The 24,601-nt window shown below is 45.4% G+C and overlaps 1 protein-coding gene across 1 annotated transcript in view; it reads left to right on the top strand.

Annotated features, from left to right (window-relative positions):
* The window catches only part of LOC311136550 (protocadherin-15-like), a gene marked incomplete at both ends in the record, with an annotated part of 186,647 nt that overhangs the window by 30,762 nt on the left and 131,284 nt on the right, over positions 1–24,601 (top strand). The window contains 5 exon segments of the mRNA XM_084170724.1: positions 5,180–5,340; positions 5,930–6,085; positions 18,989–19,108; positions 19,398–19,508; positions 24,366–24,536. Of these exon segments, the coding sequence (XP_084026850.1) occupies positions 5,180–5,340; positions 5,930–6,085; positions 18,989–19,108; positions 19,398–19,508; positions 24,366–24,536 (719 nt within the window).

Below are 24,601 nucleotides of genomic sequence, written 5' to 3'. Positions count from 1 at the left end.
ATTCAAATGCACACTCTTGGCATTCTCTCAACCAGCTTTACCTGGAATGCTTTTCCAACAGTCTTGAAGGAGTTCCCACATATGCTGAGCACTTGTTGGCTGCTTTTCCTTCACTCTGCGGTCCGACTCATCCCAAACCATCTCAATTTAGTTGAGATCGGGGGATTGTGGAGGCTAGGTCATCTGATGCAGCACTCCATCACTCTCCTTCTTGGTAAAATAGCCCTTACACAGCCTGGAGGTGTGTTGGGTCATTGTCCTGTTGAAAAACAAATGATAGTCCCACTAAGCCCAAACCAGATGGGACGGCGTATCTCTGCAGAATGCTGTGGTAGCCATGCTGTTTAAGTGTGCCTTGAATTCTAAATAAATCACAGACAGTGTCACCAGCAAAGCACCCCCACACCATAACACCTCCTCCATGCTTTACGGTGGGAAATACACATGTGGAGATCATCTGTTCACCCACACTGCGTCTCACAAAGACACGGCGGTTGGAACCAAAAATCTCCAATTTGGACTCCAGACAAATGTCCACTGGTCTAATGTCCATTGCTCGTGTTTCTTGGCCCAAGCAAGTCTCTTCTTATTATTGGTGTCCTTTAGTAGTGGTTTCAGACCATGAAGGCCTGATTCACACAGTCTCCTCTGAACAGTTGATGTTGAGATGTGTCTGTTAGTTGAACTCTGTGAAGCATTTATTTGGTCTGCAATTTTTGAGGCTGGTAACTCTAATGAACTTATCCTCTGCAGCAGAGGTAACTCTGGGTCTTCCATTTCTGTGGTGGTCCTCATTAGTGCCAGTTTCATCATAGCGCTTGATGGTTTTTGCCACTGCACTTCAAGAAACGGTCAAAGTTCTTGACATGTTCCGTATTGACTGACCTTCACGTCTTAAAGTAATGATGGACTGTCATTTCTGTTTGCTTATTTGAGCTGTTCTTGCCATAATATGGACTTGGTCTTTTACTAAATAGGGCTATCTTCTGTATACCCCCCCCCCCCCCTACCTTGTCACAACACAACTGATTGGCTCAAATGCATTAAGAAGGAAATAAATTCCACAAATTAACTTTTAAGAAGGCACACCTGTTAATTGAAATGCATTCCATGTGACTACCTCATGAAGCTGGTTGAGAGAATGCCAAGAGTGTGCAAAGCTGTCATCAAAGCAAAGGGTGGCTATTTGAAGAATCTCAAATATAAAATATATTTTGATTTGTTTAACACTTTTTTGGTTACTATATGATTCCATATGTGTTATTTCATAGTTTTGATGTCTTCACTATTATTTTACAACGTAGAAAATCGTAAAAATAAAGAAAAACCCTTGAATGAGAAGGTGTCCAAACTTTTGACTGGTAGTGTATATACAGTGCATTTGGAAAGTATTCAGACCCCTTGACTTTTTCCACATTTTGTGACATTACAGCCTTATTCATCAATTATCTCTTTGTACTTTGCTCCATTCATCTTTCCCTCGATCCTGACTATTCTCCCAGTCCCTGCCGCTGAAAAACATCCCTGCAGCATGATGCTGCCACCACCGTGCTTCAGCATATTGATGGTGCCAGGTTTCCTCCAGTTGTGACACTTGACATTCAGGCCAAAGAGTTCAATCTTGGTTTCATCAGACCAGAGAATCTTGTTTCTCATGGTCTGAGAGTCCTTTAGGTGCCTTTTGGCAAACTCCAAGCGGCCTTCATGTGCCTTTTACTGAGGAGTGGCTTCAGTCTGGCCACTCTACCAAAAAGGCCTGATTGGTGGAGTGCTGCAGAGATGGTTGTCCTTCTGGAAGGTTCTCCCATCTCCCCAGAGGAACTCTGGAGCTCTGTCAGAGTGACCATCAGGTTCTTGGTCACCTCCCTGACCAAGGCCTTTCTCCCCTGATTGCTCAGTTTGGCCGGGCGGCCAGCTCTAGAAAGAGTCTTGGTGGTTCCAAACTTCTTCCATTTAAGATTGATGGAGGCCACTGTGTTTTTGGGGACCTTCAATGCTGCAGAAATGTTTTGGTACCCTTCCCCAGATCTGTGCCTCAACACAATCTGTTCTTGGTGATCTACGGACAATTCCTTCGAACTCATGGCTTGGTTTTTGCTCTGACATGCACTGTCAACTGTGGGACCTTATATAGACAGATGTGTGCCTTTCCAAATCATGTCCAATCAACTGAATTTACCACAGGTGGACTCCAATCAAGTTGTAGAAACATCTCAAGGATGAGCAATGGAAACAGGATGCACCTGAGCTCAATTTCGAGTATCATAGCAAAAGGTCTGAATACTAATGTAAATACATTTGCAAACATTTCTAAAAACCTGTTTTCACTTTGTCATTATGGGGTATTGTGTGTATATTGATGAGGGAAAAAATGTATTTAATACATTTTAGAATAAGGCTGTTAGGTAACACAATGTGGAAAAAGTCAAGGGGTCTGAATACTTTCCGAATGCACTGTATAGAACCTTATTTAATGGTTCTTTATAGAACCTTAGTAAAGGGTTCTTTATAGCACCATACAGGTTCCATTTAAAACTTTATGAGCATGGTTCTTTATAGAACCTTCAAAAAGGGTTCTACATATCAGTTCTGCTATGTTTGCAAGCCAAAGAACCCCTTTCTGGGACTATTTAGAACCATCATTTTTTTGTATGTACTGGATGTAGGCTGGACATGGGTTTGACATGGGTTTGACAGCCACTCTAACTGCACAACAATTAATGTCAGAAATGTGTGTGTCCAGAGGGTAGTACTGTGTAATTATCGGAGGCTGAACTGGCCAGTGCTTGCTATAATTGGAATGAACGTCCATGGGCAGTAGTACCTTCAGGATCAGGCACCATCAAAGCTTGATATCAGGCAGGCTGTTAGTCCCTGTCTGGACTGCAGCATCAGTGATTGGAAAGCAGGCATGCTTCATAGAAGATGGTCAAGATGTCAAATGTAATTTTAGCTTGGCCGGCTCCCTGGTTTTCATAAACGTCAATAGCTGACAATTTTTAGAGGTCATGCATCATTCAAATGCTGCTGGACTCAACTAATTGGTCTCCTCTGATTTGAGATCATTTCAGTCTAGCAGTTGTTGAATAACTTTTCATTCTCAGAAAATAAGTTATATGAGTCAAAAGCTTTTGTTGTCCTGGGCTAATTTCTCTCTCTACTCATGCTTCTCTGAAAGAAAGTAACAATATCTTGTAAAAGAGCACTCAAGAAGAGTGAGATTAACACCACAAGGTGGTCCTTTGTAGCTCAATTGGTAGAGCATGGCGCTTGTAATGCCAGGGTAGTGGGTTCGATCCCCGGGACCACCCATACGTAAATATGTACAGTGGGGAAAAAAGTATTTAGTCAGCCACCAATTGTGCAAGTTCTCCCACTTAAAAAGATGAGAGAGGCCTGTAATTTTCATCATAGGTACACGTCAACTATGACAGACAAAATGAGGAAAAAAAATTCCAGAAAATCACATTGTAGGATTTTTAATGAATTTATTTGCAAATTATGGTGGAAAATAAGTATTTGGTCAATAACAAAAGTTTCTCAATACTTATATACCCTTTGTTGGCAATGACACAGGTCAAACGTTTTCTGTAAGTCTTCACAAGGTTTTCACACACTGTTGCTGGTATTTTGGCCCATTCCTCCATGCAGATCTCCTCTAGAGCAGTGATGTTTTGGGGCTGTCGCTGGGCAACACAGACTTTCAACTCCCTCCAAAGATTTTCTATGGGGTTGAGATCTGGAGACTGGCTAGGCCACTCCAGGACCTTGAAATGCTTCTTATGAAGCCACTCCTTCGTTGCCCGGGCGGTGTGTTTGGGATCATTGTCATGCTGAAAGACCCAGCCACGTTTCATCTTCAATGCCCTTGCTGATGGAAGGAGGTTTTCACTCAAAATCTCACGATACATGGCCCCATTCATTCTTTCCTTTACACGGATCAGTCGTCCTGGTCCCTTTGCAGAAAAACAGCCCCAAAGCATGATGTTTCCACCTCCATGCTTCACAGTAGGTATGGTGTTCTTTGGATGCAACTCAGCATTCTTTGTCCTCCAAACACAACGAGTTGAGTTTTTACCAAAAAGTTATATTTTGGTTTCATCTGACCATATGACATAAAAAATATATGCACTCACTAACTGTAAGTCGCTCTGGATAAGAGCGTCTGCTAAATGACTAAAATGTAATGTAAATGTAAATGTAATTCTCCCAATCCTCTTCTGGATCATCCACATGCACTCTAGCAAACTTCAGACGGGCCTGGACATGTACTGGCTTAAGCAGGGGGACACGTTTGGCACTGCAGGATTTTAGTCCCTGGCGGCGTAGTGTGTTACTGATGGTAGGCTTTGTTATTTTGGTCCCAGCTCTCTGCAGGTCATTCACTAGCTCCGTGTGGTTCTGGGATTTTTGCTCACCGTTCTTGTGATCATTTTGACCCCACGGGGTGAGATCTTGCGTGGAGCCCCAGATCGAGGGAGATTATCAGTGGTCTTGTATGTCTTCCATTTCCTAATAATTGCTCCCACAGTTGATTTCTTCAAACCAAGCTGCTTACCTATTGCAGATTCAGTCTTCCCAGCCTGGTACAGGTCTACAATTTTGTTTCTGGTGTCCTTTGACAGCTCTTTGGTCTTGGCCATAGTGGAGTTTGGAGTGTGACTGTTTGAGGCTGTGGACAGGTGTCTTTTATACTGATAACAAGTTCAAACAGGTGCCATTAATACAGGTAACGAGTGGAGGACAGAGGAGCCTCTTAAAGAAGAAGTTACAGGTCTGTGAGAGCCAGAAATCTTGCTTGTTTGTAGGTGATCAAATACTTATTTTCCACCATAATTTGCAAATAAATTCATTAAAAATCCTACAATGTGATTTTCTGGATTTTTTTCTCTCAATTTGTCTGTCATAGTTGACGTGTACCTATGATGAAAATTACAGGCCTCTCTCATCTTTTTAAGTGGGAGAACTTGCACAATTGGTGGCTGACTAAATATTTTTTTTCCCCACTGTATGCACACATGACTGTAAGTCGCTTTGGATAAAAGCGTCTGCTAAATGGCATATTATTATTATAATGTTAACTGCCCAGAGAACCTGCTTACAGGAGGTAGTTTTATCACATCTCTGTCAATCAACTCCTCACTGCATTTCTAAGGTACCCCTTTTCTGTTCTCATAAGGAACACTTTTGGTTGAGAATATGCAAATCCAAGGCCGAGTGGAAGACCCAGGCAGAACCATCTCTCTTTCCCTCCGAGACAACTACAACCATTGGGTAATACTGGACCCGGTCAGACAAAGGCTCTACCTCAACAGCACCGGCAGGGCCCTCGACCGAGATGTAAGTACTCTGACACTCACTCTGACTATTCATTTGTTTGTCTGTGGAGAATTCAACTCAAAAGGGTTTATGGTTTGGGTTTCCCTGAAGAAAAAAACTTTCACTGCAGGTTAGCTATACATTTACATTCCCTTAAAATACATCCTGAGGTAAAATAAGCTCCACAGGATAATGTAGCGTCTTTGTATTCAGTGTTTTTTTTTTTGTATTCTCCACTTTGTACACAGTACGGTGGATAAAAGCTTCTGCTAAGTGGTATAAGCTATGTACCGGTGTTAGAGTAGTTTATCGTATTTGCAGAGATTAAAAGGTAGAAAAACAAAGCATTCGTCTGATCTGAGTTATAGCTTCTGCTACATGTTCTACACATCAATCCCAGTCCTGTACTTCAATGTGAACCAATTTAAAAGGAGTCACATGACCATAGAATTAGGAAAAAGAACTCGCAAATGACTCTGTCCCCTCCTGTCCTCGGTTCGTACTGAAAATACATCTATTTAGTCTCCCTAGGCAGATGTTTGCCTCCCACATTAGCAATGTTCCCCTAGGTCTGGGATTTCTGAGACTAATACTTCTTCCTTCCTTTTAGCCCCCGTCCTACATCCATTCCATCGTTGTCCAGGTCCAGTGCACCAATGAGCTGGTCGGGACCGTCATTTTACACGAGGTGCGCATCGTGGTGAGGGATCGCAATGACAACGCGCCCCGATTCCAGCAGCCTCGTTACTATGTCGCCATAAATGAGGTGAGGCCCCCAGGACAGCCCAGTTAAATATTTTATTACAATCCAAGACGATACGTCCGACTCTCACGCTGAGTGAGCAGTATCTCATTACTTAGCATTAAATATTTCAGTTCGTTCAACCTGAATAGGGCCATACGATTTGGGAAAATGCTGTAAAAATTTGAAATATTAGCCGTTGCTCAGTAACCGTGGACTGGTAGGTACCGGTAATAACTTCAAATCTAATTAAATTTATTCAGATGGAGCTTTTTTGACTGTTAAAAAAGGGACTGAGAATTTGGTCATTAAAATGACTGTAACGGTAATATATTACTGGGTAATATAATGTAGGGTGTATCGTGGGTGGACCATATCCCATTCTGGAGACTTCCTGATTCTCTGTGGGGTTTAACATTGGTGGCCCATATCCCATTCTGGAGACTTCCTGATTATTTGAGTGGTTTAAAAGTAGTGGCCCATATCCCATTCTGGAGACTTCTTGATTCTCTGTGTGGTTTAACAGTGGTGGCCCATCACACTCTTGGGACTTCATGGGTCTTTGTGGTCTACCTAGTGCTGAGCGATTAGTGCTTTTTGAGGTCGGTTCGGTTTCGGTTCGATTATCCCAAAATAATCACGGTTTTTCGATTTAGGTCTTGATTTTTTGGGGGACATTAAATGCACTATGCATTATATGGGTTGAATGCTGTAATAACACAGAATAAAACAATTAATTCAAGTCCCATGATGGTAGTGACTGCCCTGTTACTGCTTATCACTTATTAACCATCATTTATTCACATGAATTTACTTAAAATAAAGTAATGTATTTAAATTACAGGTTGTAATGCAACAAAATAGGAAAAACGCCAAGGGGGATAAATACTTTTGCAAGGCACTGTACAGTGTCAACGTTTATGATCACTATGTTTGATGTACAAGTTACAAGATGACGTGGCGTCATACCCTGGGTTGTCCTGGACAGAATCAGCCCTTGTTTGTTTATTGTGAAGAAAATTAGCCGGGGCACATGCACCTGAATATACTCATGACTTCTTTTTATGCAAACTAAAATGACGATTCGTTTCTCTGAATTGCCTTGTGAAGGCCTAACACTGTAAGGTTATATTTTAGATAGTCATGTTGGCAATAGAACAAGCTTTCAAATCATGCCCACCTGACCCAGATTGTGATTTATAATGGACTGTTTTTGTAATTGTGTGATGGCAGGGATGCAGGGTTGTGTTCCAAACAAAACATCTACAAGTGTGCTTGCTGTAGTTCCTCAACAGCACAGCTAGGAGAGCTAAAAAAAAGCACCTTATAGTTGAAGACTCTTCTTTGAGTCATAAAAGTGCATTGAAATTACTTAGGAACTGTGCACACTTTGGAGACACCAGTTAGTCCTGTGTCTCAAACCCTTGTCATTTTTTTTGTCTTATGTTGCACCTACCCCACATTTTCCAAGAATAGTCTTATCATGTTACTGAATGTATCCAGAATATTTTCAGATTTTGTTATCAACAAATGCGGCAAAGAGTACAGTAATTGTAAAATTCACATAAAATCAACAGTGTAATGTTTGGATTCAGTCTTGTGTCTGGTGAACTGTTGTGTACTGTTGTGTACTCACCTTTGGGTTAACACTTTTCCAATTATCTCCAAACTGTTCCCTTTAAATTGCTACCATGGTTATGCATGGTTATTTCTTCTGTAAGAAACATTTCAATTAAGCCCTTTCCACATAGGCCAATTCACACGAGTGTAAAGGGTTAACAGTGGGACCCCCAGTGGGACCTCCATGGGTCTCTATGTGGTTTAACAGTACAGGTGTAGGATCTTAATTTGACCCAGTTTGCTCCTGCAGCAACAGGAAATGTGAATTATTATGTTGATTGTAATTAATGGACATGTGTGTGGGAGTTGATCCATTTATCGTGAGGAAAAATCAAGTATGAAATTTCAAAGTGGAAATTACAAACTTCAGAAGCCTTTTAAAACCTCAAATACATTACACGTTTAAAATGTCCTGCATTGCAGGAAAGTTCTCCTGCAATAGGGTGATCAAATTAAGTTCCTACATCTGTACATTCTCCATGTGCTCTGGGCATAGAAGGGCACAGAAGGCCATAGAAGGCCATAGAAGGCCATAGAAGGCCATAGAAGGGTATAGAAGGCCATAGAAGGCCATAGAAGGGCATAGAAGGCCATAGAAGGGCATAGAAGGGCATAGAAGGCCATAGAAGGCCATAGAAGGGCATAGAAGGGCATAGAAGGCCATAGAAGGCCATAGAAGGCCATATAAGGGCATAGAAGGCCATAGAAGGGCATAGAAGGGCATAGAATGGCATAGAAGGCCATAGAAGGGCATAGAAGAGCACAGAAGGCCATAGAAGGCCATATAAGGGCATAGAAGGGCATAGAAGGCCATAGAAGGGCATAGAAGGGCATAGAGTGGCTGGTGTCCCACCACGGTCCAAAATAGTGACATGGTGATTTTGCAGCTTTCCCATAATTGAAAGAGGTTCCCCTGAGTGTCATCCTAGTCGATTTAGCTCATTAGCAAGCAGCCTTGCAGAGTAGCAGACCGCCCCTGCAGAAGCTGCTGTTCTCAAACAGTTGGGCATGGTTGCTTTCAGTATTCTGCTCTACAGAGTTTGACACAGAGATCCAGAATGCAATCCCCTGTCCATCAGTCAACTTGGAGCTTCTAGTAGTACCTACAGAGCTGTCGAAGCGGAGAGAAAAAATTAAACCAATGAAATTATTTCTTGCGCTGAAGACGTGATTATTTGAATGTGTTCCAGCAGTATGCTTTTGTCAGACCTTGACACTGTTTATAAATGCCATTAACTACATCTTCAAGAGCTGAATCCCTCACACTTGTTAATCAGGCACATACTAGTCTTCAGATCTGCAGACAGCTTTAGATATGCCTTAACCTTACAAGACCTTGTTTATCTCATATGGGGAGAATTTTGGGCCTCTCCTTGTATATCTCAATAAATCTACTACTATGACATATAGCAATCTGCTCAACCCCCTGTTATTATTAGATATCGCCCTTGTCATATCTTGGTTATTAAAGGCACTCTACACTTCTTTGTCCTACATTAATTAATTCATTATGACAGCCTTCATGCATTCAGTCTGCTACGCAATGTTTATCATCGAGGCGCTGATGTGCAGACTGAGGGACGTGGAGGGTTGATGTGCTCCCAGAGGTGTGTCTGTGGTGGGGAGGCGGGGGGAGAGCCTTGCATCCCAATGAGGACAGACACCACGATTCACCATTTAATATAGACTCACAAGTTGTTAGCTCCTAAATAATGCATGCTATGTTATTGTTTTTTGGCTAACAACACTGACGAATGGATGGGGTGTATGGCTTTTCCTATTCTGGTGAAGACGACAGAGGAGATTTTCTATTTGCACTTGGGAAACATGAAATCCTGCCTCTACTTTCATTACAGCATCTCTTTAGAAATGACCTCTGTGGCCCCTGCTATGGGTTTGTATTAGATTTCGCCTATTCAGAGACTATTATATAAAAAGAAATCAGTACCAGTCAAACCATAGCTGAGATCAGTAGTCTCCTGTCTTCCTCTTGTCTCTGACATCTTTTTGTGTTCCTGAAAAGTCTTGTCAGATATCAGAGTAGCGGAGGAGCCAAATTACCCATGTTTCTTCAGTGCTGCCAACAGATGCTAGACTATTACCTACTCTTCTCACAGCTGATAGAGGTCCATTGTGGGGCTCAGGTATGACTGATATATGTCCACTGTGGGGCTCAGGTATGACAGCAGATAGAGGTCCACTGTGGGGCTCAGGTATGACAGCAGATAGAGGTCCACTGTGGGGCTCAGGTATGACAGCAGATAGAGGTCCACTGTGGGGCTCAGGTATGACAACTGAAAGGAAACATTATAGTGCTGTGAATCACTAGCCCCTCTCAAAAGACCAAGAACAAGGCTGTGTTGGTGATTGGCTGAGTTAGTTAACTGCCAAAATAAAAGAAACACTTGAGTAAATAAGGGATAGAAAGTATATTGAAAGCAGGTGCTTCCACACAGGTGGGGTTCCTGAGTTAATTAAGCAATTAACATCCCATCATGCTTAGGGTCATATATAAAAATGCCCATTGTTTTGGCTACCATTGCTAGAAGAAGAGGTCACTGTGACTTTGAAAGAGGGGTCTCAAAGGAGCATAGGGTGTGTGTGTGTGTGTGTGTGTGTGTGTGTGTGTGTGTGTGTGTCACGATCGTTGACGAATGGGATGGACCAAGGTGCAGCGTGATATGCATTCATGTTTATTAAATATTAAACACCACGACAAAATAACAAACGAAACAAAACGTGAAGTCCAAGGCAGCACAACACAACATACCTTACACGGAACAAGATCCCACAACCCACTAGTGCCAATAGGCTACCTAAGTATGGTCCCCAATCAGAGACAACAAGCAACAGCTGCCTCTGATTGGGAACCACCCAGGCCAACATAGATCTATAAATACTAGATCTAAACATAGAAAAAACAACATAGAACATCACCACAATGAATATACACACCCTGACTCAACATATACGAGTCCCCTGAGTCAGGGCGTGACAGTGTGTGTGTGTGTCACCAGAGCTCAACCTAATTGAACACTTATGGAAGATTCTTGAGCGGCACCTGACAGCGTTTTCCACCGCCATCAACAAAACACCAAATGATGGAATTTCTTGTAGAAGAATGGTGTCGCATACCTCCAATAGAGTTCCAGACACTTGTAGAATCTATGCAATGGCTCATTGAAGCTGTTCTGGCGGCTCAGGGTAGCCCAACACCCTATTAAGACACTTTTTGTTGGTGTTTCCTTTATTTTGTCACTTACCTGTAGCTCAGAATACTGCAGGGATTATGTATTTGCGAAACCTAATACTGTTTTCCAGGGGCGCAACTTTGGTTTTAGAAGTGGGGGGGACATAATGTATTATATATATACAGTGGGGAGAACAAGTATTTGATACACTGCCGATTTTGCAGGTTTTCCTACTTACAAAGCATGTAGAGGTCTGTAATTTTTATCGTAGGTACACTTCAACTGTGAGAGACGGAATCTAAAACAAAAATCCAGAAAATCACATTGTATGATTTTAAAGTAATTAATTTGCATTTTATTGCATGACATAAGTATTTGATCACCTACCAACCAGTAAGAATTCCGGCTCTCAAAGACCTGTTAGTTTTTCTTTAAGAAGCCCTCCTGTTCTCCACTCATTACCTGTATTAACTGCACCTGTTTGAACTTGTTAACTGTATAAAAGACACCTGTCCACACACTCAATCAAACAGACTCCAACCTCTCCACAATGGCCAAGACCAGAGAGCTGTGTAAGGACATCAGGGATAAAATTGTAGACCTGCACAAGGTTGGGATGGGCTACAGGACAATAGGCAAGCAGCTTGGTGAGAAGGCAACAACTGTTGGCGCAATTATTAGAAAATGGAAGAAGTTCAAGATGACGGTCAATCACCCTCGGTCTGGGGCTCCATGCAAGATCTCACCTCGTGGGGCATCAATGATCATGAGGAAGGTGAGGGATCAGCCCAGAACTACACGGCAGGACCTGGTCAATGACCTGAAGAGAGCTGGTACCACAGTCTCAAAGAAAACCATTAGTAACACACTACGCCGTCATGGATTAAAATCCTGCAGCGCACGCAAGGTCCCCCTGCTCAAGCCAGTGCATGTCCAGGCCCGTCTGAAGTTTGCCAATGACCATCTGGATGATCCAGAGGAGGAATGGGAGAAGGTCATGTGGTCTGATGAGACAAAAATAGAGCTTTTTGGTCTAAACTCCACTCGCCGTGTTTGGAGGAAGAAGAAGGATGAGTACAACCCCAAGAACACCATCCCAACCGTGTAGCATGGAGGTGGAAACATCATTCTTTGGGGATGCTTTTCTGCAAAGGGGACAGGACGACTGCACCGTATTGAGGGGAGGATGGATGGGGCCATGTATCGCGAGATCTTGGCCAACAACCTCCTTCCCTCAGTAAGAGCATTGAAGATGGGTCGTGGCTGGGTCTTCCAGCATGACAACGACCCAAAACACACAGCCAGGGCAACTAAGGAGTGGCTCCGTAAGAAGCATCTCAAGGTCCTGGAGTGGCCTAGCCAGTCTCCAGACCTGAACCCAATAGAACATCTTTGGAGGGAGCTGAAAGACCGTATTGCCCAGCGACAGCCCCGAAACCTGAAGGATCTGGAGAAGGTCTGTATGGAGGAGTGGGCCAAAATCCCTGCTGCAGTGTGTGCAAACCTGGTCAAGACCTACAGGAAACGTATGATCTCTGTAATTGCAAACAAAGGTTTCTGTACCAAATATTAAGTTCTGCTTTTCTGATGTATCAAATACTTATGTCATGCAATAAAATGCAAATTAATTACTTAAAAATCATACAATGGGATTTTCTGGATTTTTGTTTTAGATTCCGTCTCTCACAGTTGAAGTGTACCTATGATAAAAATGACAGACCTCTACATGCTTTGTAAGTAGGAAAACCTGCAAAATCGGCAGTGTATCAAATACTTGTTCTCCCCACTGTATATATATATATTATTATTTTATCCAGTCGGATAAACACTCCAAACAGCCTACCCGACCGCTCGGAGGCGTCCGCATGGTACAAAAGCACACCGATGCCTAGTTTTGTATCACATACCAGTGATAAAACTGGGGGGGGGGGACGAAAATACAATTTCAGAATGTCACCCCCTTCCCCAGTGAAAGTTGCGCCCCTGCTGTTTTCACTGCAATATGCATGTCTGTAAGCAAACTAACACATGGCTCCAGACTAACGTTTTCCCCTGGTAGCACCAGACCATGATTTGGTTGAACCAAAATAATTTGTTGCAGCGTAACGCAATAGAACAAATTAGTAATATTGTTATAAAGTGATTCACAGTGCTTTATTGAGAAAAATTGACTACGGGGTGACTATGGTGTAATTAAAGAAATACGTTTTTTCTTCAAACATGAGAAGCAAGAGCTTCAAATATTTTGATGTGATAAAACATAAATCAGTGATTGCATGAATTTTGGGTTGATATTTAGGCTATTGTTGCTATATTTTTCTGTCAAGATAGGGCTCCAGATTTGTATTATTCTTTTGCTCTATTGAGAACCTGTCATGCGGTGAGGTGTATGTGGTGTGGAGGTCAGGCGCAGGACACCGAGGCTCAGTCCAACAGAGTTTACTCAAAAATCCAACAAGGAAACGGTAAACAAACTACCTCGAAACAATCAGAGGCGAGCATTTACGCACAATGCGTAAAACACTAAAACAGCAAACAAGAAACAAAACACGCAGCACAACGACAGGCGAACAACAACACACAATCTAACTAACACAAAACAGGGAACTTATAGGACACGTAATTAGGACACAAACAGACACAGGTGTACCAGACAGACTAAAGCAATCAATACACGAAACATACAACGGTGGCAGCTAGTATTCCGGGGACGACGAACGCCGAAGCCTGCCCGAACCAGGAGGAGGAGCAGCCTCGGCCGAAACCGTGACAGTACCCCCCCCTTGACGCGCGGCTCCAGCCTTGCGCCGACCCCGGTCTCGGGGACGGCCAGGAGGACGCGGACCCGGGCGCGTGGGATGCCCACGGTGGAACTCTGTCAGGAGGGATGGGTCGAGAATGTCCCTCCTAGGCACCCAGCACCGTTCCTCCGGACCGTACCCCTCCCACTCCACGAGATACTGGAGACCACTCCTCCGGCGCCTCGAGTCCAATATAGTCCGGACCCTGTACGCCGGTGCCCCCTCGATGTCCAAAGGGGGTGGAGGGGTCTCTCCTATCTCCTCCTCTTGGAGTGGACCAGCTACCACCGGCCTGAGAAGAGACACATGGAACGAGGGGTTAATATTTTTGTACTCAATAGGTAGTTGTAATCTGTAACACACCTCGTTCAATCTTCTCAGGACTTTGAAGGGCCCCACAAACCGCCGACCCAGCTTCCGGCAGGGCAGGCGGAGGGGCAGGTTTCGAGTCGAGAGCCAGACTCGATCTCCCAGTGCGTACACCGGCCCCTCACTGCGGTGGCGATCGGCGCTCGCCTTTTGTTGACGGATGGCACGCTGCAGATGGACATGGGCAGCGTCCCACGTCTCCTCCGAGCGCCGAATCCACTCGTCCACCGCAGGGGCCTCGGTCTGGCTCTCGTGCCACGGTGCCAGGACCGGCTGATACCCTAAAATACACTGGAAAGGTGTTAATCCGGTGGAGGAGTGGCGGAGAGAGTTCTGGGCCATCTCTGCCCAGGGGATATACCTCGACCACTCCTCCGGCCGGTCCCGGCAATAGGACCTCAAAAACCTACCCACATCCTGGTTCACACGTTCAACCTGCCCATTGCTCTCTGGGTGGTACCCCGAGGTAAGGCTAACCGAGACCCCCAGGCGTTCCATGAAAGCCCCCCAGACTCTGGAGGTGAACTGGGGACCTCGGTCGGACACAATATCCTCGGGGACCCCATAGTGCCGGAACACGTGGGTAAAGAGGGCCTCGGCGGTCTGTAGGGCAGTAGGGAGACCCGGCAGTGGGAGGAGACGACAGGCCTTAGAAAACCGATCCACAACGACCAAAATGGTGGTATTACCCTGGGAAGGAGGTAGATCGGTCACAAAATCTACCGAGAGGTGGGACCATGGTCGTTGTGGAACGGGCAGAGGATGTAACTTACCTCTGGGCAAATTTCTAGGTGCCTTACACTGGGCACATACCGAGCAGGAGGAGACATAAACCCTCACATCCCTGGCTAACGTTGGCCACCAGTATTTCACGCTAAGGCAGTGCACCGTCCGACCAATACCAGGATGTCCAGAGGAGGGTGATGTATGAGCCCAAGAAATAAGCCGATCATGAACCTCGAGCGGAACGTACGTCCGCCCCACAGGACACTCGGGGGGAGTAGGGTCGGTACGCAGCGCCCGCTCGATTTCCGCATCGACCTCCCACACTACCGGAGCCACCAGACAAGACTCCGGCAGTATGGAAGTAGGCTCAATGGACCTCTCCTCTGTGTCATACTGCCGGGACAGGGCGTCTGCCTTACCGTTCTGGGACCCAGGGATGTATGTGATCTTAAAAACAAACCGGGTCAGGAACATGTTCCACCTAGCCTGACGAGGGTTCAATCTCCTAGCTGCCCGGATGTACTCCAGGTTACGGTGATCAGTCAGAATGAGGAAAGGGTGTTGAGCCCCCTCAAGCCAATGCCTCCACACCTTTAGGGCCTGGACTACAGCTAACAGCTCCCTGTCCCCAACGTCATAATTGCGCTCCGCCGAGCTGAGCTTCTTGGAGTAGAACGCACAGGGGCGGAGCTTAGGTGGCGTGCCGGACCGTTGTGACAGGACTGCCCCAATACCGGTCTCGGACGCGTCCACCTCTACTTGGAAAGGCAAAGAGGGATCCGGATGCGCCAGCACCGGGGCCGAGGCGAACAGGTTCTTCAGCTTGACAAATGCCCTGTCCGCCTCAGCTGACCACTGCAAGCGCACCGGACCCCCCTTTAGCAGGGACGTAATGGGAGCTGCAACCTGTCCAAAGCCCCGGATAAACCTCCGGTAGTAATTAGCAAAACCCAAGAACCGCTGCACCTCTTTTACGGTGGTTGGAGTTTGCCAATTACGCACAGCTGATACCCGATCTACCTCTATCTCCACGCCAGACGCGGACAACCGATAACCCAAAAAGGAGACTGACTCCTGGAAGAACAGGCATTTCTCTGCCTTGACATACAAGTCATGCTCCAACAGTCGTCTCAATACTCGGCGCACCTGGGCTACATGCTCGGCTCGTGTAGAAGAGTACACTAGAATGTCGTCAATGTACACCACTACACCCTGCCCATGCATGTCCCGGAAAATCTCATCAACAAAGGATTGGAAGACTGAAGGAGCATTCATTAACCCGTACGGCATGACGAGATACTCGTAATGACCCGAGGTGGTGCTAAATGCTGTTTTCCATTCATCCCCCTCCCTAATGCGCACCAAATTGTACGCGCTCCTGAGATCCAACTTTGTGAAGAACCGCGCTCCGCGTAATGACTCCGTCATCGTCGCAATCAGTGGAAGTGGGTAACTGTATTTTACTGTGATCTGATTGAGACTACGGTAATCAATACACGGGCGCAATCCCCCGTCCTTCTTCTTCACAAAGAAGAAACTTGAGGAGACTGGAGAAGTAGAGGGCCGTATGTATCCCTGTGCCAAGGACTCGGCTATGTAAGTCTCCATAGCCGCAGTCTCCTCTTGAGACAGGGGATACACACGACTCCTGGGAAGAGCTGCTTCAGTCTGGATATTTATCGCACAGTCCCCCTGTCTATGAGGAGGTAGCCGTGCTGCCCTCGATTTACTAAACACTAGTGCTAAATCCTCATACTCGGGGGGAATGCGCAGTGCGGGCACTTGGTTCGGACTCTCTACCGAGGTCGCCCCTATGGAAACACCTAGACATCTCCCTACACACTGGGCAGACCACTCCATAAGAGCCCTCTGTTGCCACGCTATGGTAGGATCGTGGGTGCTTAACCAGGGAAGCCCCAACACCACTGGGTACGCAGGAGAGTCAATCAGATAGAACTGAATGATTTCCTCATGACCCCCCTGCGTAGTCATCGTCAGTGGTGCTGTGACATCCCTGATCAGACCCGACCCCAACGGCCGGCTGTCTAATGCATGGACAGGGAATGGAACTTCTACCGGCCGAAGGGGAATTCCTAACCTAGCACAAAATGCCCGATCAATAAAGTTCCCAGCTGCGCCTGAATCTACTAGCGCCTTATGCTGGGAATGAGGTGCCACCTGTGGAAAACGCACAGGAATGCTCATGTGGCCAACAGAGAGCTCTGGGTAAGTGGGGCGCCTACTCACCTGAAATGACTCCCCAGTGCGTGACCTGTTGTCCCCTCTCTCAGAAGACCCTCCCCAGCACCTGGCCGCGGTGTGTCCTCCACGGCCACAGTTGGTGCAGGGGGTGGCCCTCCTCGGGTTCTCCCTCCTCCTCTCTCTAGCGCCAGCACCCCCGAGCTCCATAGGAATAGGCTCGGAGGTGCTGGAGGATGGAATGGACGGCCCCCACTCGGGACGTCCGCGGGTAGCCAGCAGGGTGTCTAGACTGATGGAGATGTCCACCAGCTGGTCGAACGACAGGTTGGTATCCCTGCAGGCCATCTCACGACGAACGTCCTCTCGTAGGCTACACCGATAGTGGTCAATGAGGGCCCTCTCATTCCATCCCGCATCCGCTGCTAATGTCCGGAACTCCAGTGCGAACTCCTGTGCGCTCCTCTTCCCCTGTCGGAGGTGGAATAGACGCTCTCCCGCCGCTTTCCCCTCAGGTGGATGATCGAAGACAGTCCTGAAGCGGCGGGAAAACTCTGCGTAGGTGATGGTGGTGGCGTCTATTCCCCTCCATTCGGCGTTGGCCCACTCCAACGCCTTTCCGGAGAGACAGGAGATGAGGGCGGAGACGCTCTCGTATCCCGAGGGCGCCGGGTGTATAGTAGCAAGGTAAAGTTCTACCTGTAGGAGGAAGCCCTGACACCCGGCTGCAGAACCGTCATATGCCCTCGGGAGCAAGAGCCGAATGCCACTGGGTTCCGGTGCTGAGAGAGGAGGACTGGCCGTTGGTGCTGGGATGGTGTGAGAAGGCGTGGGCACCTCCCGATTCATCAAACGGCGCAGTCTGTTGGACACCTCGTCCATAGCGGCCCCGAGTTGCCGGATCATGGCGTCCTGGGAATTAATCCGGTATTCCAGGGAATCGGGTGCCGCCGCTGTTCCTGCTGACTCCATTTTATGGTGTGTTGTTCTGTCATGCGGTGAGGTGTATGTGGTGTGGAAGTCAGGCGCAGGACACCGAGGCTCAGTCCAACAGAGTTTACTCAAAAATCCAACAAGGAAACGGTAAACAAACTACCTCGAAACAATCAGAGGCGAGCATTTACGCACAATGCGTAAAACACTAAAACAGCAAACAAGAAACAAAACACGCAGCACAACGGCAGGCGAACAACAACACACAATCTAACTAACACAAAACAGGGAACTTATAGGACACGTAATTAGGACACAAACAGACACAGGTGTACCAGACAGACTAAAGCAATCAATACACGAAACATACAACGGTGGCAGCTAGTATTCCGGGGACGACGAACGCCGAAGCCTGCCCGAACCAGGAGGAGGAGCAGCCTCGGCCGAAACCGTGACAGAACCCTTTGCCTACATATTAATTTGGTGCTAATTCACCACCTGAGGAACTCAAAACACACTAGCTAGATCGCTAACTGTATATATTGCTGATAGGTAGCCCTGTAATTGATGAATCTAACAGGAATGTCCTAAAAACGTCCCATTGGTAGGCTACTAGCACTCACCGCAAATGGCCATCGTGCGCCTCGCTCCGCATCTCAAAGACACTGTGAGGGGAAGGCACTTTCATGGCAGAAATCAAAGCACTTTACTTAAGGTGTATTGTTTGACTGGATCATGGTTTTAGCCGCCCCAAAAATAAGAAGTTTTGAGTTTTGCAAATTGCAAGGATGCGACCAATTAAATATCCAATTAGCACTGCCAAGTCAAAGGGTCACAAAATGCGACTAAATGGTCGCAATCTGGAGCCCTGCAGCATGTTGGTTTAGCCGTGACTGTATGTCACATTCAGAATCATTGGTGTTGGATCATTAGTGTTGGATCATTAGTGTTCTGATGAAGGTTGTTGTTGACCGAAGGCTTAGCACATGAAAAACAGACACTTGCATATGATTCAAGTGTGTGGCGAATTATTTTCATAGTTTGAATCGTTAGCACTGTTATTACATCGTAATAATGTTGTCTTACAGTTGACCCCAGTTGGCACCACCATCTTCTCCGGCTTCACTGGGAATAATGGAGCCAGGGACATTGATGACGGCCCTAACGGACAGATTGAATACATCATCCAATACAACCCAACTGACCCGGTACGTCACATCTCAACACTTACTGACACATCCAATCTGATTCTCTTTAAAGCCATGACTGATGGCAATCACACTTCACAGCCCAAAAAGATTGATAGAGATATGAGAGAATTATGTTTTTACTCATGTCACTAAGTAGGAGTCACAAGGCCACACACGTCCTGTTGAGGCAATTTCTACACCTGAGATCTCTGCACCCGCTCTGGCAGACAATTAATTTCTCATGGGGAGAGCTTTCCTAAGTAGAGTGCACTCTTAACCCAGTGTACTGTATCTCTTTGTGTCACAGACAGCCAACAGGACGTTTGACATCCCTCTCACCCTCTCTGGCTCGGTGGTCCTGAGGGAGAGGCTCAACTATGAGGAAATCACCCGCTACCTGGTCCTCATCCAGGCCAATGTAAGTCTGTCTGTCGGTCTTTTGGTATGTATGGTTTCCCGATAGAGATGGAACTTGGGCTTAAGAGGGTTTTAATGACGCATCGTTACAACAACGGCCGAAGAGGTAACATGCGTTTCCCAAAACACCACACAGAGAGAACGTTCATTGGAGTGTGTCATTGGAGCATGGGACGGTACTGAAAGGGTCAAAAGTAAGGCACGCTGCTCGCAGATCAGCTTTCTATTTTCAAATCTTACCTTAACATAATAATTATTTCACAATACTCACAATGGATCAGCTCCTAAAGATACACTATACATACAAAAGTAAGTGGACACCCCTTCAAATTACTGGATCTGGCTATTTCAGCCACAGCCGTTGCTGACAGGTGTATAAAATTGATCACACCGCCATGCAATCTCCATAGACAAACATTGGCAGTAGAATGGCCTTACTGAAGAGTTCAATGACTTTCAACGTGGCACCGTCATAGGATGCCACCTTCCCAACAAATCAGTTTGTCAAATTTCTGCCCTGCTAGAACTGCCCCGGTCAACTGGAAGTGCTGTTATTGTGAAGTGGAAAAGTCTAGGAGCAAAAACGTCTCAGCCGCGAAATGTTAGGTCACACAAGCTCACAGAACGGGATCGCTGAGTGCTAAAGCGCATAGCGGATAAAAATAGTCTGTCCTTGGTTGCAACACTCACTACTGGGTCCAAACTGCCTCTGGAAGCAACGTCAGCACAATAACTGTTAGTCGGGAGCTTCATGAAATGGGTTTCCATGGCCGAGCAGCCGCACACAAGCCTAAGATTACCATGTGCAATGCCAAACGTCGGCTGGAGTGGTGTAAAACTTGCCACGATTGGACTCTGGAGCATGGAAACGCGTTCTCTGGAGTGATGAATCACGCTTCACCATCTGGCAGTCCGACGGACAATTCTGGGTTTGGTGAATCCCAGGGGAACGCTACCTGCCCCAATGTATAATACTAACTGTACATTTTGGTGGAGGAGGAATAATGGTCTGGGGCTGTCATGGTTTGGGCTAGGCCCCTTAGTTCCAGTGAAGGGAAATCTTAACGCTACAGCATACAATGACATTCTAGACGATTCTGTGCTTCCAACTTTGTGGCAACATTGGGGAAGGCCCTTTCCTGTTTCAGCATGACAATGCCTCCGTGCGCAAAGCGAGGTCCATACAGAAATGGTTTGTCGAGATCGGTGTGGAAGAACTTGACTGGTCTACACAGAGCCCTGACCTCAACCCCATCGAACACCTTTGGGATGAATTGGAACACCAATTGCGAGCCAGGCCTAATTGCCCAACATCAGTGCCCCACTAATGCTCTTGTGGCTGAATGGAAGCAAGTCCCCGCAGCAATGTTCCAACATCTAGTGGAAAGCCTTCCCAGAAGAGTGGAGGCTGTTATAGCAGCAAATGGGGGACCAACTCCATATTAATGCCCATGATTTTGGAATTAGATGTTTGACGAACAGGTGTTCACATACTTTTGGTCATGTACAGTGGCTTGCGAAAGTATTCACCCCCCTTGGCATTTTTCCTATTTTGTTGCCTTACAACCTGGAATTAAAATTGATTTTTTGGGGGGTTCGTATCATTTGATTTGCACAACATGCTTACCACTTTGAAGATGCATTTTTTTTTTGTGTGTGTGTGAAACAAACAAAAAATAAGACGAAAAACAGAAAACTTGAGCGTGCATAACTATTCACCCCACACAAAGTCAATACTTTGTAGAGCCACCTTTTGCAGCAATTACAGCTGCAAGTCTCTTGGGGTATGTCTCTATAATATTGGCACATCTAGCCACAGAGATTCCTGCCCATTCTTCAAGGCAAAACTGCTCCAGCTCCTTCAAGTTGGATGGTTCCGCTGGTGTACAGCAATCTTTAAGTCATATCACAGATTCTCAATTGGTTTGAGGTCTGGGCTTTGACTAGGCCATTCCAATACATTTAAATGTTTACCCTTAAATCACTCAAGTGTTGCTTTAGCAATATGCTTATGGTCATTTTCCTGCTGGAAGGTGAACCTCCGTCCCAGTCTCACATCTCTGGAAGACTGAAACAGGTTTCCCTCAAGAATTTGCAGCTTTGCAGCTCCTTCAGGGTTATCTTTGGTGTCTTTGTTGCCTCTCTGATTAATGCCCTCCTTGCCTGGTCCGTGAGTTTTGGTGGGCGGCCCTCTCTTGGCAGGTTTGTTGTAGTGCCATATTCTTTCCATTTTTTAATAATGGATTTAATGGTGCTCCGTGGGATGTCCAAAGTTTCAGATATTTTTTTATAACCCAACCCTGATCTGTACTTCTCCACAACTTGGTCCCTGACCTGTTTGGAGAGCTCCTTGGTCTTCATGGTGTGACACTTACAGTGGGGAAAATTTTTATTTAGTCAGCCACCAATTGTGCAAGTTCTCCTACTTAAAAAGATGAGAGAGGCCTGTAATTTTCATCATAGGTACACGTCAACTATGACAGACACATTGCGAAAAAAGAAATTCTCAATGACACCAGAAACAAAATTGTAGACCTGCACCAGGCTGGGAAGACTGAATCTGCAATAGGTAAGCAGCTTGGTTTGAAGAAATCAACTGTGGGAGCAATTATTAGGAAATGGAAGACATACAAGACCACTGATAATCTCCCTCGATCTGGGGCTCCACGCAAGATCTCACCCCGTGGGGTCAAAATGATCACAAGAACGGTGAGCAAAAATCCCAGAACCACATGGGGGGACCTAGTGAATGACCTGCAGAGAGCTGGGACCAAAGTAACAAAGCCTACCATCAGTAACACACTACGCCGCCAGGGACTCAAATCCTGCAGTGCCAGACGTGTCCCCCTGCTTAAGCCAGTACATGTCCAGGCCCGTCTGAAGTTTGCTAGAGTGCATTTGGATGATCCAGAAGAGGATTGGGAGAATGTCATATGATCAGATGAAACCAAAATAGAACTTTTTGGTAAAAACACAACTCGTCGTGTTTGGAGGACAAAGAATGCTGAGTTGCATCCAAAGAACACCATACCTACTGTGAAGCATGGGGGTGGAAACATCATGCTTTTGGGCTGTTTTTCTAAAAAAGGACCAGGACGACTGATCCGTGTAAAGGAAAGAATGAATGGGGCCATGTATCGTAAGATTTTGAGTGAAAACCTCCTTCCATCAGCAAGGGCATTGAAGATGAAACGTGGCTGGGTCTTTCAGCATGACAATGATCCCAAACACACCGCCCGGGCAACGAAGGAGTGGCTTCGTAAGAAGCATTTCAAGGTCCTGGAGTGGCCTAGCCAGTCTCCAGATCTCAACCCCATAGAAAATCTTTGGAGGGAGTTGAAAGTCCGTGTTGCCCAGCGACAGCCCCAAAACATCACTGCTCTAGAGGAGATCTGCATGGAGGAATGGGCCAAAATACCAGCAACAGTGTGTGAAAACCTTGTGAAGACTTACAGAAAACGTTTGACCTGTGTCATTGCCAACAAAGAGTATATAACAAAGTATTGAGAAACTTTTGTTATTGACCAAATACTTATTTTCCACCATAATTTGCAAATAAATTCATAAAAAATCCTACAATGTGATTTTCTGGATAAAAAAAAAAAATTACAGGCCTCTCTCATCTTTTTAAGTGGGAGAACTTGCACAATTGGTGGCTGACTAAATACTTTTTTCCCCCACTGTAGATTGCAAACAGGTGGACTTTATTTAACTAATTATGTGACTTCTGAAGGTAATTGGTTGCACCAGATCTTATTTAGGGGCCTCATAGCAAAGGGGGTGAATACATATGCTCACACCACTTTTCTGTTATTTATTTTTTAGAATTGTTTGAAACAAGTAATTTTTTTAATTTCACTTCACTTATTTGGACTCTTTTGTGTATGTCCATTACATGAAATCCAAATAAAAATCCAGAAATTGTCAGACCCGCTGGACTCAGAAGCTTCCCTTCACACTCAGTATGGTCCTATTTCACTTCACTAATTTGGACTATTTTGTGTATGTCCATTACATGAAATCCAAATAAAAATCAATTTAAATTACAGGTTGTAATGCAACAAAGTAGGAAAAACGCCAAGGGGGATGAATACCTATTGCTGCAAATACTGAGGCAGCTTATTCTATACTGTAAAAAACGTATAGAAACGTTACTTGCCAGTAAGTTACAGTCAAAAAAAAGTACATTATGTTACCGTAAATTCCAAAGAAACTTTGGTTTAACATTACATTACTGTAAAGAAATGAGTCTGTCTGGGGAAACCGATGGACAAACCTAACATTGGGGCACTTACATGAGTACAGGACTGTACAATGTGGTTTTTAAATAGGGTAGGCTGTAGCACTAAGAAAACCTTGAAGGAAAACTTTGTAACACTTTGTAAATGAAAAAATACCTTTTTGTTGTGTAAAATTATTGTTGCATGTCCTTTTGAAAAATAATAAGAAAAGAAAATCTGTTATTTTTTAAAATAAAATACAAGTACTACATTTCCAAGGCAAGAATGGTAAGAGGAAGTACATATAGGAATAATGCATTAAATGACGTCAAGGTCTTCATCTGGAATGGAACGTTCACCAAATATGTCATTCATATTACCAGAATTTTAGCAAAATGTTTTACAATGTATTTTGATACTGGAACACTTGAATAAACAGATACATTTTGTTTTACTATTTTCAATACAAGCTTTCCAGCCTCAAATGAATACAGTACAGAATGTTTTAGAAAACGTGAATGTTATTGAAAAGACAGAAAGGAAGTTGCACTTAAGATAGAATAGCTGTGGAAGAACATACAAAAATATTATTTAAATCCTCAGTTTACCACATCCACCCCTGTCGTCTCCCCCTGTAGGACCGCGCCCCGTACCCCAACGAACGACGCACCGCCACCACCACCCTGACCGTAGACGTGATGGACGGGGATGACCTGGGTCCTATGTTCCTACCCTGCTCTCTGGTCGACAACACACGTGACTGCAGCCCCCTCACCTACCGGGCCCACATCCTGGAGCTCACTGACCCAGTAAGTGTTACCGCACACCAGCCCCGGCTCCAGAATCCTGAGCTTCAGACCCCCTGCTGAGAAGA

The sequence above is a fragment of the Coregonus lavaretus genome, assembly GCF_964263955.1.
Source record: "Coregonus lavaretus genome assembly, chromosome: 1".
Lineage (NCBI taxonomy): Eukaryota > Metazoa > Chordata > Actinopteri > Salmoniformes > Salmonidae > Coregonus > Coregonus lavaretus.
The sequence above is the reverse complement of the archived record's forward strand: the minus strand, read 5'-3'. Positions and strand labels throughout refer to the sequence as shown.